We start from the raw sequence: 16591 nt of genomic DNA, 5'->3' as shown, positions 1-16591 counted from the left end.
GATTGCTATTCTCCTGGCCTTTTCCAGCAAAGTTGTTACCCAGCTTGGACATTGGCAGTGAATTAAGTCTATCACAAGTGCAGCATTCTGCACGTTTCCCTACTGAATTTCACGAGGTTCCTGTCAGTCCATTTCTCCATTTCATCTAGGTTCCTCTATATGGCAACTCAGTGTATCAATTACATCCCCTAGTATTATGTCATCTGGAAACTTAAAGAGTATACACACCATTTCCTCCTTTAGGTCATCAACAAAGACAATTAATAGGACACATCCCACAGTAGACTCTTGAGGAACTCCAGCTGTAACTATCATCAGGGTAGAGTATGAACAATTAACTCTGCAATGTAGACCACCAAAAGCATTAACTGTATCAAACTACTGCTCACCAAAATAAAAGAAACTGCTAGTGAATGTGGCCACACATAGGACATTTGGCTTCAGCAACCACAAGATGTTATTGAGCTCAGGATCCAGAAGTACGCTAGGAAGGCAAACAACAAAACTGTGACCAAAGGTTTCAGAAGAACAGATCAGATTCTGGGTTTCAGAAGATCATATTACAATTTACATAGGGATTTACTAGATAGAATATTATTAGAGCCATGATGGAGTAAAGCCTCCAGAGGAGCTAGAAAACATTTCAAGAAAAATTAATGAAGTGCTCAGGAACAGACTTATCCTAACAAAGCAGGAGACCAGGTATTTCATAAGAAGATCCTCTGAGCTAAGCAAGAAATTCCTTCATAAATTAAAAGGCAAAAAGTCACATAATAGAAATAAAAACAGGCAGGAAAGGGTATCAAAACACTGTTTGAAAATTTAGACCAAAACTAATTTGAAGCTAAAACTAGTGAGGGACAGAGAGGGCAACAAGAATGGAATTACACAACAGTAAATGGAAGTTCAGAAAGAACAAACCAGTTGATGAATTAGGGGGGGAAACACTGACTGACTACATGGAATTCACAGAAACAACTGAAACTTTTTTTTTGTCCAGATATCACTGGCAAAGCCTGCTGACAGCCGTCTATATGCACCAACTCAACATGGCAGGGACAGATTCATCCAATAGAAGAATGTTGACAGGTTAGAGAATTTCTTCAAAAATAACAAATTACGTAGATGAGTAACTCAAATCTTTGTAGCCAAATGAAGTTCATTTCAGGATGCTGAAAGAGCTGGCCAATGTATTTTTTACATTTGGAGATTGAAACAGGCCCTGACAAATACCAGAAGATTGATTCATCTCTGACAAAAATAAGAAGAATCCATGAAACTGAATCGTGATTGACGACTCTGATTGATTTCTATGACAAAATAATTCATTGAATGATCAAAAGGAGAGTGATATGCATAAATACCTCATATTTGTAAGGCTTTTAGGTTACAGCATTCTTGTAAGCCAGGAAGGTACAAGCTGAGAAGAAAGACATAGGTGGATTATAGGGAGTATTACCAGACACAAAAGGTAGCAGTAATGGATTTACCATTTACTTCGTGACAGGTAATGAGTAAAATCTTCTTTAGAGGTTGACTCCAAACCCAGTGCTGCTTTTTCAATTACAAGGACGATGACAAAAAGCAGGCCTTCTCATTTGTGGATGATACTACATTGAGAGCGAAGTGAGGATGCTACACAACACAGCCTCAGTACCACAGAGACTGTGAACCCACAGAAAACTCAGAAAGTTCAACCAGGAGAAGCACAAAATCCTGGACTGAGTTGCAATCTGCAGTCTTGTTGGAAAATGGTTCCAAATTAAATTATATTAAAAAAAGAAAAAAGAAAAAAGAAAAAAGAAAAAAGAAAAGAAAAAAAAAGCCAACAGCACACTCTCATTGTGTACGCAAATTATTTAAGGATGAATGTGGCTGGAACAAGAGAAGTAGTCCTGCCCTCACCTGTGTTCTACCTGTGCCCTGTCTCAGGTCTCTCAGGTCAGGAAGTTTGTTGGCTGTCTCCTCTGACTGGAGGTGGTCAGAGGCATGCAGCATGGCCTGTACAGAATGAGTTGGGTGATTTGGATCTGTTCAGTCCAGTGATGAGGTAAAGCACGTACTAGAGGAGACAGCCAAAATTGCAGTCCACAACTGCTAGCAGGGGCATTGCAAACTGGGTGGAACCAAGCTCTTTCAGAAGCAGTAGATGTTAAAGCAAAAGGCTGCAAGCTACAACATGCAAGGTTCAGTCTGGATTGTAGGATGGTGTTGCAACCCTGAAACAGATATCCATAAAGGCTGTCTATTCTCCACCCTTAGAGCCTTTCAGGACTCTTCTAGACAGTCACAGCTGGCCTAAGCTGCTGTTGGCAGTACTCTTGCAACAAGGAGCAGGTTGAACACAATGATCTGCAATCAGTATTTTTGTTTCTAAGTGAATTGCTGGAGAAGAACCTCCGAAAGAGTTTGGTTTCTGAGGGTGTGACTAGAAGCAAGAATTTATTACTAGCTTTGAGATTTTTAACCAAGAATCCATATGTGCAGCCAACACCTACGTAAAGAATAAAAGCAATCTTTAAGTCATACAAATAAGGTTTCCTGTATTAGTGCAGTGGTTTAAAAAAAAAATACAAGTAAGGCCCTTTGCCCTTTTCCTTCAGTTAATGAACAAATCTTGCATAGAATACAAAACAGAGAAGAAAAAATTATAAAGTTAACTTTCTCCTCATTTACAGTTTCTTTATTAGCTTAATCTTGGACTGTATTTTGGAGAAATGCTTGGAAGGAGTATACTCCTTTCTATTAATAATAATTTACTTATTCTCATATGGTTTCCAAGCATTTAATCCTCCTTACATCTTATTCCCATACTTCTTCTTCTATATTCATTAGTATTTATTATTAATTCAATAAATTATTCAGTCCTGGAATAAGCAGGGCAGAAGTATTTAACCACCCAGAGGCAAGGATAAAAATTCAGAGGAAGAAACGTTAAAATGAGAGTGCATGTTGTTCAGAAACATAGCATCAAATATTAATTTTGCTTTCTTTTCCTATTATTTCGGGTGTATGGGAATTAACTAAAATCTTTTTCAGTTGATTTACAACACTGTTACAGTAATTATTTCTTGTTGTTTAAACAAATAGGATATTTTTGGCTACTTATTCAAAAATATGTGCCATTACTGTCAATGCATAAATCACAGTCTGAGAATCACTCCCAGCTTGGCATTTGGAGAAGTACTGAACTGGAACTAGTACAGTTCAATGTGGAATCATGTTTTTTTTCCTCTAGGAGTTGCTTGAATCAGACATTTTCCAACTAAGAAATAAAACTGAAATATCAGTCGCAAACATAATTCTGAGGGAGGAAAACAGACATGATCAGAAGGGAACACTAAAAGCAAGGTTGTTTTTTTCTGCACCATTGAGCAGTGCAGTTACATTCCTATTTTTTCTTATAGCAAGCAAGTGACCCATCCTTTGAGTTTCTGCTGTTGGTGTGATCACTTCAGCAAAACAAATTCAAAAAAAGTGGTTGTTCATGCACAGCAGCAGTTTTCACCTGTCATAGTTATATTTCTTCTGTAGCACCACAGCAACAATTAGGATTGAGTCTAAGGCTCAGATAGGCAATTTCTACCTTTTCCGGTAGTAATGAAATTACCAACTCATCATCCTCTGAGGTTTGCTAATATTTTCTGATATTTGCTTGCTCCTTGGACAAACTGAATCAAAAGGAGTGGTTCATTCAAAGACCAAATGGGAGATTTTAAAATAGAGACAAACAAGAAAGGGAAATTCAAGAAGACTGGGACTAGTTAAAGGACAGAGATTAACCAAAATGTCTGGTGCTATTTTCCAAGTACAGAAAACCTGTACTTGCATTTCAACAATTTTTGATGTTCTACCGTTTAAAGTATTACTACAGGCTTTTTATGTAGGTGGTGCCTGCCTTTGGCACAGCAAGTAATTGTTATATATATTAATGTTTTCAATACCACTGATAGACATTGATACTTCCTAATCCTATGCAAAGTGAAGTACTAAAACAGCTTGACGAAGTATTCTGTCAGGAAAGCTCCTGTAAAGGTTTTAAATCTGTAAAGGTTTTAAGACAAAATCAAACACATCCATCTGGATGCCTAAAATACTACTGAATGGCTTTGTTAGACTATTCTAGGACTAACATAAAGTTAAAGCAATGTGTTTATTTATCCAAATTGATCTTGAACACAGAAAGAAACAGGGCATCAATCATCCCTCTAGGAAGCTTGTTCTATTGTCTAACTACCATCATAGTAAAGAAGTTTTTCCTAATGTCTAGTCTGAACCTTCTGTGAGGCAGCTCTGAGCCATTGCCACATCCTGCTACTAGATACATGGAAGAAAAGAGCACCTCATCTCCAGGGTGACTTGACCATGCTTCCATCTCTTTTATGCTTTCTATTTATGCCTGAATTGTTTTCATCAGCTTCTTATTCATTCATTCAGGCCTTGTACCTCTTTCGCTTGACTTCCTGCATGTCAGGAAGAACCATTCTTAAGTGTAGAGATGATCCTTGAAAATCAACCAGCTCTCCTGAAAATGCATGACAGCTTCTTCAGAGGCACTCAGTTGCATAGGTTTCACTGAAAACGTATGACAGCTTCCCTTATGCTGTCCCGTAAACAATTTCTTATTTGTGTTCAGACACTTAGGATGGACCCCGTTCTACTTTCAAGGTCTCTCTCATCCATACATCCTACATCCCTTTTCTTGACAGCCTAGTCTACCACCTTCCTCACTTGATTGTTGATTATCATCTCCACCATTCCTAGTTTAAAGCTCCTTTCACCAAGATGGCCAGCTTTTGGACAAAGATGTCTTTGCCCACACTTAATCAAGTGGGCCCCATCTCTTCCTAGCTATCTCATTCAGTGATCACAAAAAATGAACTCTTGTTTTTGACATCAGCTGAAACCAATTGTTGACCAATAGGAGATCTGTTCACTCTTCCTCAAGCCCATATCCATTACAGTGAACTGGCCATGGGGCCCCCATGCTCTTGACTTTTGCCCTCAGAACCATGCACTTGTGACTGTCTTTCCTTGCTAGATCAACAGAGGATCTTCTGCAGTGGCAGAAAAAGAGTACATTTACATGTAAGCAGTGGTGAATCAGGTCTGAAACATATAGACAATTAAATACCAAGGCATCTTTTTCATTATTATTGCAGGTAAAGGGTGATGTTAAATGGATCCACAAATAAGACAGGAAAAATCTCAAAACCGCTCTTATAGTAATTATAAGAATATTAATGTTTATTATTATTTTTAGCAGTTTATAACATTTAGATTAGTAAAATTACAATAATTGTCTAAAAACTGTTATATTGATTGACAGGAAGATCTCACTCCGAAATACTTCAAAGCCAAAAATACCTGAAAATTCTCTCTATATCAAAATTGGTAAGAAAGTTTCATTTTGGAAAGATCAGCATCACAATTCAGCATGACCTAGACCTAGAGACTGAACTTCCAAGGTCAGAGTGACTAGATGAAAAAGCAGTATTAGAAGTTATGTAGGAAATAGGAGCTATCTTAAATACCGAAATGATTTTTCTTTCTGAAAACTTCTGAGTCTACAAAACCAAGAGGGAATCTCTTTTTCTAAAGACTTAAAACTGTGAAGATCATGATATTGTGGAAGCTTTTGTTGTTGAGTGTTGTGTTTATTCTTTTTTTAAGAGTTTATCACTTTGACAATTACCCTGCACTTCCCTGAACTCTGGAAGGGTTCTTCCTAAAATAAGCCTAGGTTTTCTAAATTACAAAATCTACAAAAAAGTAGTCTTTAGATTTTTTTCCAAGATCCAGAAGAGACTCACATTTATAGTAACCACAACTGATTCCTTTTGCATTTTTTGTGTTTAATTATGTTTCTTGGTATATACATGTACTTACATTTTTTGGATTTACAATATAGTAACACATCTCAAAATCCAACCAAAAGGTCAAAGGTGAGGGAGAAATTAAATTATTTCCAGAGATTCCATAGCTGCCTACACGTTGACAAAATGAGCTCTATTAGGTAAGCAGCCTGGTGACAGGGTGAGTGAGTTGGGTTTCCTGCACAGAATTTATTGATATAAAAGATGTAATTAAAATAAAACACAACTATTTTTTTCAAATGTTTTTTGAAGTGCAAATTTTGGTATCTTTTCCGCATATGTGTCTTTTTCTATGAAACAATAACAGCAGCAGGTCACTAATGAAGTGTTCTGAATCAAGCATCTGTGTCCACTTCACTTCCATTTTTCCAGTAGTAAGTCAAAGGTAACTAAAGCATTTATAGCCACACAATGCAAAATAAATAAATATATATATAGATACAATTGTCCATTTACTTAAGTGGCAAACTGACTAAAAGTATGATTTCCTGAGGCAGCAGGAACATTTGAGAAGGTGAGGGAGTGGCAAAACACATTGCAAATTCATCCTGACTCTCTTCTACTATACAACTATTCAACTTTCTGAATGTGCTACTTGCACAGAAAACTTGACACTGTTCTCAGATTTTGTGAGAAATTTCTCAGCACATGAAATATTCCATGAAACCTATGAAAGTAACATTAAATCTGCTGCAGATTTACATAGAGAATGATCCAAGCATTTATAATATTCATGCTATCTGCAGTTTGAAGAGATCCATTGTTGCCTGGCCATTGATCAACATGATGATCAGGAAAGTGAAAATACTTTAATTTCCTTCAGATGAGAAAGAACAAAAAAATCATCAAATTCTGGAAGAGGATGTGAAGAGTTTCCAAATATAAAAACTGACAACTAGATTTGTCCATAGAAAGACACAAATAACCTGTTAGAAACTGAAAACATTGAATACATTTAGCTGAGTTGTTTTTTAGCACTCTACAATAATTTTTGCCAGAAATTTTTGCCGTAATTATAAAAAATTACATTAGAACATAAAATGCGAACAGCAGGCTTGGTTCATTTCAAATGTATATTTATTCCTGAGCTAAGTACACAGGCATGTAGATTGGCTAATTTCAAGTTATTACCTCCAGTGGTAGATTGGAAGAGGTAACACATGGATTACCATACTTTTTCTCAACTTGCTCATGGCTTCATACAATTCTTATCATCTCTACTTCATTTTCCTTCTCCAACTGAGCTTCACAGACAGATAAGTAAGTCTACTTAGCTATCCTTTGTTTCAGAGCATATCTGTGTCTGATTACCCATGCAGTCTCACTGGTACCTTGTCTGTACCTTGTCTGTTTTTACAATATTCCATCTTAAGATAAGGAAAATCAGAAAAGCACCAAGGTTCTGGTAATTTGCCGTGTTTTTTTGTTTGTTTTCCTGTTGTAACAATTTCTACGAGTGGAGCTGCAGTATACTTACTTTTCAGCTGCTAGTGAGCAAAGAATTGCTGTTCTGTAAAACTGACTATTGCAACTGCAAGATGGAAAGATCAACTCAAGGTGCAGTGTATGAAGTTTAGGATTATTCTCTTTCTATATGTATCAGTTTACATTTCTCTATAATAAATCTGAATCTTGTTTAATACCTTTTGGAATATCTTCCTTGACTACGTGCTTGGTAATTTCTGGAAAGAGTTCCCTTATAGCTATGATACATAGTTTCTCCTTGCAAAACTTTCAGTGAGCTTTTACCACTATGTCATGTTTATTCAATCCTCAGCCAGTTCTCTTCTTTAGACTGCAACCTGTCAGTTTCCCTGTAATGGTCAGCAGGCTTACTGGGCTGAAATTCCATCAACTTTTAAAAAGCATCATTGTATTTCCCATTTTGCTGGTACCAAGGATGATTCAGGTGAGAAGTCATCCACTTCAGTTAGTAATTTAGTTATTTCTACCATGAGTTTCTTTAGAATTATGTTTCAAAACAATCTCTGATTTGTGTGGTATTTCCATGTAGCAAATGCTTTAAAACTATAATAATATATGACTCCTCCTTATTCCTGAAGAAACATTTCATTTTCCTCAAAGTTACAAACAGCCTATTGTCAGTACTGACAAATTTCAGCCCTGATCTGATGACATTTTTAAGGTCTAGCTTCTTGGGAACCCTCCAGACAGGAAACATCTGGTTCATCCCATTGCAAACTTAAGTCTTCACTCCTCAATTTGCCTCATACATGACATTAACTTTCACAAACCGCATATAAAAACATTTGCATGTATCCTGGGTTCCTTTTAGTTTGTTGCATGATACTGTACATTAAATGTAAGCTCTGTGAATGTGCTATTTTAGTTCCTAATCGGGGTTAATTTTCTAATCTGTAATTATCATCATTTGATCCACTTTGATAGCATCAGTTGTACACTGTCAAAATGTGCTAACTATAAGTGACTGGTAGACTGCTAAAAGTCCTGATCTTGAACGGACTCAAATGTTTAGGCAATGCATTAACTGAATAAGAAAGTGCATTACCTCACAGAATGTCCTATCTAATTACAAGGCAGAGTGGGAACAAAAAGGGATAATGTGATGATACTCAACCATACAGATGCAGTAGTATAAACATACTGACAGCTTAATTGTAATGCTTTTTTTTTTTTTTTTTTTAACCAGGCAAAGCAAAATTTCAAGAAGAAACTTAAAGCGAGTAACAGAGCAACTTTACAGATATTTTCAAGTAATCTTCCACTTGTGAATAGTTACATAAGAAAACTATAGATACACTTATATGAAAAATGTAACAAGTAGAATGTCACACAATGGGAAAAGAAAACCTCTAAGAAGATATCTTCAGAGAAAAGACGAGCGGATGTTTCATATAATCCAAGTAGGAGGAGTAAACTGGAAGAACAGAACTTAGATTTGCTCAAAAAAAAAAAAAAAAAAAGGCAAGGAAGGAATGGTATTTTTATAGAGTTTCAGACAGATATGAGCCAGGCAAGACTGTATTCATCTAGCCAAGATGGAAAACGTTGCTGTAATAAAACTTGGAGTGACCTGAGCTTTACATACAAATGTATACAAATGACAATCTATCAGACAGAAAGAATCTGTCAGATACAAGATAGTCCCGAATGGGAAAAATGAGAGAGATGACAAATCAGAGAGGATGCCTGACACCTAAAGATCAGAGAGGCAGAGGCCAAGTGTTGTGTTTTGAAGCTCCATATTAATTATATTGAATTTGCACTAAGTTTACAAAAACATAGGTTAGAGACAGACCAAGGTTTTAATATCTGTAGCTGGTGACTCTGGATTATAGCCAGGATTTAAATTTGCATTTTCACGTGCTTTTAACTACATAGATCAGATAACAGAGTAACAGTGGTGAGGATTGACAAAGAGTACAAATCCAATAAAGAATATGCTAAAGGTTATGAAAGCAAGCACAGATGAAAGAAAATTTCTGTACTGAATCCATCTTTTCCATTATTTTAGCCACTCAATCAGATTGTTTCATTACTTAGATAACAGCAAAAATGGATCAAACAACTTTTGCACTCTTCCTGTAATGTTCTCCCAAATATTTGCTGTAGAGGAAGGACTCCACTTACTCAGGCTTTGAATCATCTCTGTCCTTCCCTTTCAAACCTAGCAAATAACGTACAGGTATCCTATAACATTCTCAAAAGGAAATATGCCTAAATCAATTTGGCATATAAAATTATTGTTAGCACTAACATGACATAAGCATTAAACTATTTATCATATCAGTACACCCCAGAATCAGCAAATATCCCTACCAGGTAGGGTGAAGCAAGTATATTATGCCTTAGAAACACATTTCTTATTATTTGAAAATGAATTCATGTTCTCCTCTAAAGTAATATGTAGCTCCAGTTGGATGAAATTCTTTCCTCTAATACAGCAGATTAGGATGTGCAAATCAACTGCTCAGATTCCATTTTATTCAGAGCATGGAATTTTTAGCTGAGGAAAAAACCAAAGTTTCAAAAGATTCCCTAGCTCTTTTTCTTAGCTAACAATGACACTACAGCTCTGTCCTTCAGTTTGAAGTTTTTTCCTCATGGCACACATCATGAAATTTGGAACATATTAGTTAGTTATTGAAGCTAAATTGCAATCTGTAGTAGTTTTCCATAGCATAGAATATTTACTTTCCTATGGTACAATTTTCTCTTAATTCTCTAAATAATAAAAAAAAAAAAAAAGAAAAAACAGTTTTTCTGCTAGCAAAAATGTTGGTTCATTCACCCAACTAATGGTTGCAGACACTGAAGGCTCTGCCCTTGATGCTTTGCTGCCATCCCTCTGTTGCACCTCACTGCCCCTGCAATTATGTGGTTATATCAGAAGCATGGCTAGACCTAAGCTGCCTCACTCCATGCCTTTGGTCTGCACTGGAGTCACCAATGCCTGCACACAAGTTCTCTCCTGTCAACTCTTCTACCTCAGTCTTCAACAGAACACTAGCAATAGCTACGATCACTCTTCCATCCTAACTAACTGTTCCTAGCCTTGCCACAGTCTTCTGCCAAATCCTTTGCTCATTGTTCAAATTCCTTCTCAAGGCTGAAATTTTTTGACTTGAATTTGAATGGAGACAACTAGAATTCCTGCTTTGATTTTGTAAAGACTGCCAGCTAAATTCCAGGATATTGTATGGCAGGGATATATATTTTTATCTCTCACTTAGAAACACCTACGGCATCTCAGTAAGACTGGCTAAAAAAGACTGATATAGGACAGCAAGTTACAAATTTAACTCCAGTGGACAGGAGAAAAAAACAAATTCAAATACATCAAATAATTACACAGATCCATCAGGATTTTCTTCCAGAATTATGGCTGGTTGCTTTAATAAACCAGTTCTAATTAATAATGACTATGAGGATTTTAGATAAATAGAAGTAATTATATGGATTAAAGTGATTAGTGTTTCAGATTTATATTGAATTTAATTTAGTTTGGCAACAAATACAGGTTGTAAGAGAAATTTTTAGTTGCCTTTGAAATTAAGTAATTCCAGCTACAGGTGACTTTTAGATGTTTTCCTTGTCTGATAAGTTAGCAGATCATTTTTAGAGTTTTTCTTCCAATGTTCCTCTCCAGTCCCATCCTGCTTAATTTATGACATACCATCAAATTGTAGAATCAGTGAGATGACTAAAAACTAAAAATTAATCTGATTGCAGAGGAAACAAATTAATTTACTTCAATAATTAACAGCAATGCACAGACTGACCTGTCCAGTAATAGATTAGGTGCAAATAAAAGCTTTCCCGGGTGTTCCATGGAGCGCCAGACTAAGCCGATCATCAGTATCTCTAACCAGGCACATTCCAGTAGATGGACCTGATCATGGAGTGTTAAATCCACAAATCCTGAAAGAAGAAACAGGAGACAGTAAAAATATTCCACTTTTGTAAGTGGAACAACATCATCCAGAGAACCAGATAAAAAAGTATCTTGGAGCTAGATAATAAAGAAGAAAAACAATAAACCAGATTTTGTCTTCTTCAATTGTTCTTGTTGAGTTTTGTGTATAGTTAGGTCCACTGTGTCTACAAAACATTTAACATTTTCTAGCCCATGGTTATGCCCTGACTGCAGCCTGTCCCAAGAGCTGGGCAAGAGCCAGTTGAGCACTGCCATCTCTACATCTGTTCCTACTAGAGCTGGAAAGCCGGACACACACTGCTAAAAGGGAGCAGCCATCCACACCAGTTTCATATTGCCTAGGTCATGATGGTGGGAAAATGGGAAAACGCCTCTTAAAAAAATGAAAGGATAGCTCTGATCAACTAATACCGGAACATTTATACACCAGCAAAATACTGTTTGACTTGTGAACCATTCATCATACTGCAAGTGCAGTGAGGAAGAGGACCTAACACAGCATTTCAAATCAATCAGTAAACAGATGCTTATCACAGCACAATTTGAAATTTCCAATGAGGCATTTTCTTTATATATTGGGTTATATCACCTAGAGGAAGGAGATTACCTCCCTTAATCTGTATTTAAACAGTGCTAGAAACAAGGAATGCAAAATGAGGTGGCTTGTAGCAATGCAAAATACAAATACGCAAGAAAAATAATCATTCATGTGCCTATTTCACTGAACAGATATCATTCCTTCTTTGAGAATACCATTCTTCAAGATTACTTTTATTCCAAATATATATGAAGTGGAAATTGCATAACTTTCTTTAGTTACGTGAGCTTGCTAATACTGAAATGTGTAGAAATTCCATCTAAACTGATATTATTTATCCTTTACTTAGTGTCATGAGCGAAATGTATTTTTGATCTCTGTTTTACAGGTATAATTGATTCATATTAGTCTTCGGAATACATTTTTCATTTCAGATTGCAGAGGTTAAGTGATTTGGACAAAAACTAAAGAGAAAAGAGTAAAAAAGAAATCACCTCTCTTGTTTAGTAGAGGAGGGATATTTTGTTAGCCTGCTCTAAGAATAGAAAAATATTTCATAGAGATGATAAAATTGTTTAAAGTAGCTAAATATGAATACTTTGCATTAAAAAGTCCTAAAAGAATCAACCAACAACATTCTTGATACCCAGAATATTAACTGTTATTTTAGTGAAGTTTGTGAAAATTAGGATGAAAAAGAAACTGATGATGTGTCTATATTTAAAAGGATTAAACGACACATCAGTCTGACATCTTTGGGCTCTATAATAAAACAGCTAACATAAAAGCCTTGATTGCCCAAGGTGTAAATCTGTAATATAATCATGCACATCAACTTTAATTCACAGAAATCTTATCAAATCGACTTGATGGCTTTCATTATAAGTTTAGTTGATAAAAATAAGTTTTGATGAAACAGGCTTTAACAAGATATTTATTTTCATAGAAACCCTAAAACATATTAATTCAAATATTTTAAATTACTCATGAAGAAGAGCAGTGAAGTATTTCTAGAACCTCATACAGCTTACTTCTTTACCCTAGCCATTTTTTTTTCCCCATGATGACATAGGAAAAGGCAAAAAATTGTAGTTAAGTTGGCATGATGGCATGTGGGAAATAATATAATAAACAGGTTAGTAATGTCAGCAACACAGATCACTCACTAACTTCATTAAAGTAAAACAAAAAAAAAAAGGATAAAAAAAATCCACCAATATAAAGAGAAATTTTAAACCAAGAACATTAGACTTATATATAAAATTTTACAGTAACAACTCTGAAGAGAATTTGGAAATAATGGAGAATTTTTCCAATATGAAGCTGCATCTACAGAGACAAGTAACTTTATAAAACTCCATGGAAACTCCAAGGGGGTAATGAAGTTAGTCAAATTACCTCTGTGCTGCCTGATTCTGGTAACTGTTCTTGGAAGATGAGAAGTTAGACAGAATGATTTAAAAAAAAAAAAAAAAGGTCAAAATGATAAAGCATTGAAAAACATGCCCTCTAGTGAGAAATACCAGGAATTTTGTTACACTTTAAGCCAAATAGGTTAAGGGGGTTAAAGGATTGCATTGTGTAAATATAAAGAAAAAAGCATTACAAAAGATAATGACATAACATACAGAAACTCATACTTAAATGAGCTCCAAGCCAGACTAAAAATGAGGGGACTGTTGTTGACAAAAGTAACAGTTATCATCTAAGCAACAGAATAAGGTTCCATGAATTTGCTGTCATTCAAAATGCTAATAAAAATTTAATTATTATTTTAAAGACATACTCTTGTTCAAGCAAGATAATTCATAATAATATTACAAGAGGTTAAATTAAATGATGAATAAATCATTACTCACTTCATCATTCAGAGCATCCTGCACTTTAATGTTACCAAATTATGTGTTGATGTTCACTTCACTGGTGATAAATTAATTGCAGTTTATATATATATAACCTACATCTGATTCCATCTGCCATACTGACCAATTGCATGACGTTTTTATACATATGTGTGGCCAAAAACCACAGAGCCATTCACACATCTTATGCTTGCCAGAAGCAAAACACTTATGGATTAAAAGCCTTGTCTAGACCATCCCTATTTAATTCACAGACAAATTAACAGTACTTTTGAGTGACTGCCAACACAGAGCACTATAATTGTTCCATGAGCTCCTGTACATATGTGGAAATCCAAACTTCTGAAAAGCCAGAATATATAATATATTTATATATTATATATTATATATTATATATTATATATTTTTGCATATAGGTTATATGAAAAAAAAAAAAAAACAGAAAACACAAACAAACAAAAAATAACCACACAACCACCTGAAACTGAAACTAAACTGATTATACTTGCTACTATAAAGCAGCAGTGTGTTCCATATTTGTAACATGTTATCACTAATATCTCTCTTCCAGACAATCAATAATGGAAGAAGCAGCAGGTCCATGGAAGAAAATCTATAAAGTGTTCTTCCTTGGTAAGCATGAGTCTCTACAGGTGAAATTAGAGTTAGGAATCTAAAACTATATTGCTCCACCATCCTAAAAATAAAAAATAAAAATAATTAAAAAAAGGAAATAAAAAAAGGAAATAAACACATACAAAAGCAAATCTCTTTGTAAACTGGGAATTTGAGTCGTTGCTGAAAAGCACAGGTCACCATGAAGAAGCACAAGGAACTGCTGGAAGGAGTGTTAGGTAAAACACCACCACCATCACCGTCATCAAACATACAAGTCTGACAACAACAGAGAAGAGTTTAATGCACAAGACTTTTGTTGTTTTTTTTTTCCAGTAGGGAGCAAGCAAAGCTCAGATAGTTTTCATCTATTGTTACTGTAACATACATTTATAACAATATACACAATATAAAGAAAGGGCGACCAGGAGGTTGAGGGAGGCGATTCTGCCCTCTGCTCTCGTGAGACACCACCTGCAGTACTGCATTCAGTTCGGGAGCCCACAACACAAGAAGGACATTGAGTTATTGGAGTAGGTCCAGAGGAAAGCCACGAAGATGATCAGAGCACCTCCCCTACAACAACAGGCTGAGGGAGATGGGTCTCTTCAGCCTAGAGAAGAAAAGGCTCCAAGGAGATCTTATGGTGGCCTTCCAGTACCTACAGAAAACCTGGGGAGGTACTCTTTATAAGGGCATGTAGTGACAGGACAAGGGGAAATGGTTTTAAATTGGAAGAGGGTAGATTTATACTAGATAGTAGGAAGAAATTCTGTACTGTGAGCATAGTGAGATACTGAAACAGGTTGCCCAGAGAGGTTGTGAATATCCCCTCTCTGGAAGCATTCAGGGCCATGCTGGATGGGGCTCTGAGCAATCTGTTCTAGTGGGAGGTGTCTTTCCCTATAGTAGGGAGTGGAAATCAATGATCTTAAAGGTCCCTTCTAATCCAAAACATTCTATGATTCTATAATATGCAAAATAACAATCAGATATCTTGAAATTAATAAATTGATAATTTATCTTAATGACTTTTGACTTAATAAGTAGCATTTTATGTTGTCAGAAACAATTTCCCTAATAATTAATATTCTCTAAGACTTGATGACTGCGCATTTAGCCTTACAACAATAAATCCTCCACTGGGTATCTACTAACATCTGGAGATCTTTTAATTATCAGTATTTTGCAGCTTCTACTGAGACTCTTAAGACACAATTATAGAGTGTCTAGACTATTTCTATTCCCAAAATAATAATCTTATTTTGTTCATGTAATCCTACCTATATGTTTATGCTATATGTCTTAATTACCGTGAGTACATGAAATATAAATTTCAAGCAATTTTTGCAAGACAATAAACATTTTTCTATAAGGAATGACTCTTACTCTAAGTGCTTTGAGAGAAAGTAAATCAAAAGCAGTAAAAACCTTTTAAAGCAATATCAAAGGTCCATCTAGCAAAGTATCCGTTTTTCAACAGCAATTGATACCAGATGCTTATGGCAGAACAAACAGCAGGACAAACATAAGGTCATGTTTCTAGAGAAAGATTTCTCAGGCTCAAGTAGTATGCAGCTTAGGGACTTTCAGAGCCAGAGATGGTCTTTTTGTACTTAATGACCCCCAAATTTTCTTCCTCCAAGTTTGTCCAGCTACTTTTTGAACCCATTTACACATGTACACTTTTAATCTACTTCTGATTTTTTATATACTCTGACAGTAATACTCTCTGGTAAAAAGTTTTATACTCTAAATTAGCACTGGAAATCATAATCTCCTACTGTTATAGGGGGAAAAAAAATACTGAAAACACTGTAACTTTGATTTAGCACATCTAATTATTTTAATGGGAGACACTACCATTCCTCACATGAAAATTATCCTATTCATTGCTGACCTCATGCCGTCCTCTGATCATTTTCATCTATATAGTTCATCTATATCCTTTTGGAGACTGCACAGTTTTTAACTCAGGCTCATCTTCAACACCTTAATAAATTCGATATCATCTGCAATTTTTATCACCGATAGTCTCTTTTTTCCGGATAACTTACATGCTGACCAATAGCTAGCCCAACTATCAATTTCCAAATGTTCTCTCTTTTCTAAATCTCCAGTTTGCTTGCCTGGATAGTTTTTGACTTGGTAGCAACAGGATTTTTTATAGTCTCTTATATAATAAAATAAATATAGCAAAGTATACTTTACAAAAACATCCTGAAAGCGTAGAACATCCTTACACCACATCTAATACTTGCATACATGAACCTCTCTCTTT

General features: G+C 35.5%; 1 protein-coding gene across 1 annotated transcript in view; it reads right to left on the bottom strand.

The window, feature by feature from the left end:
* Window positions 1–16591, bottom strand: part of ESR1 (estrogen receptor 1) — a 158710-nt gene that overhangs the window by 15349 nt on the left and 126770 nt on the right. Inside the window, 1 exon segment of the mRNA XM_010707191.4 lies at window positions 11141–11279. Coding sequence (XP_010705493.3) covers window positions 11141–11279 — 139 coding nt within the window.

Source organism: Meleagris gallopavo, chromosome 2 (genome assembly GCF_905368555.1).
Source record: "Meleagris gallopavo chromosome 2, MGAL_WU_HG_1.1, whole genome shotgun sequence".
NCBI lineage: Eukaryota > Metazoa > Chordata > Aves > Galliformes > Phasianidae > Meleagris > Meleagris gallopavo.
This window is presented reverse-complemented; position numbering and strand designations above follow the sequence as displayed.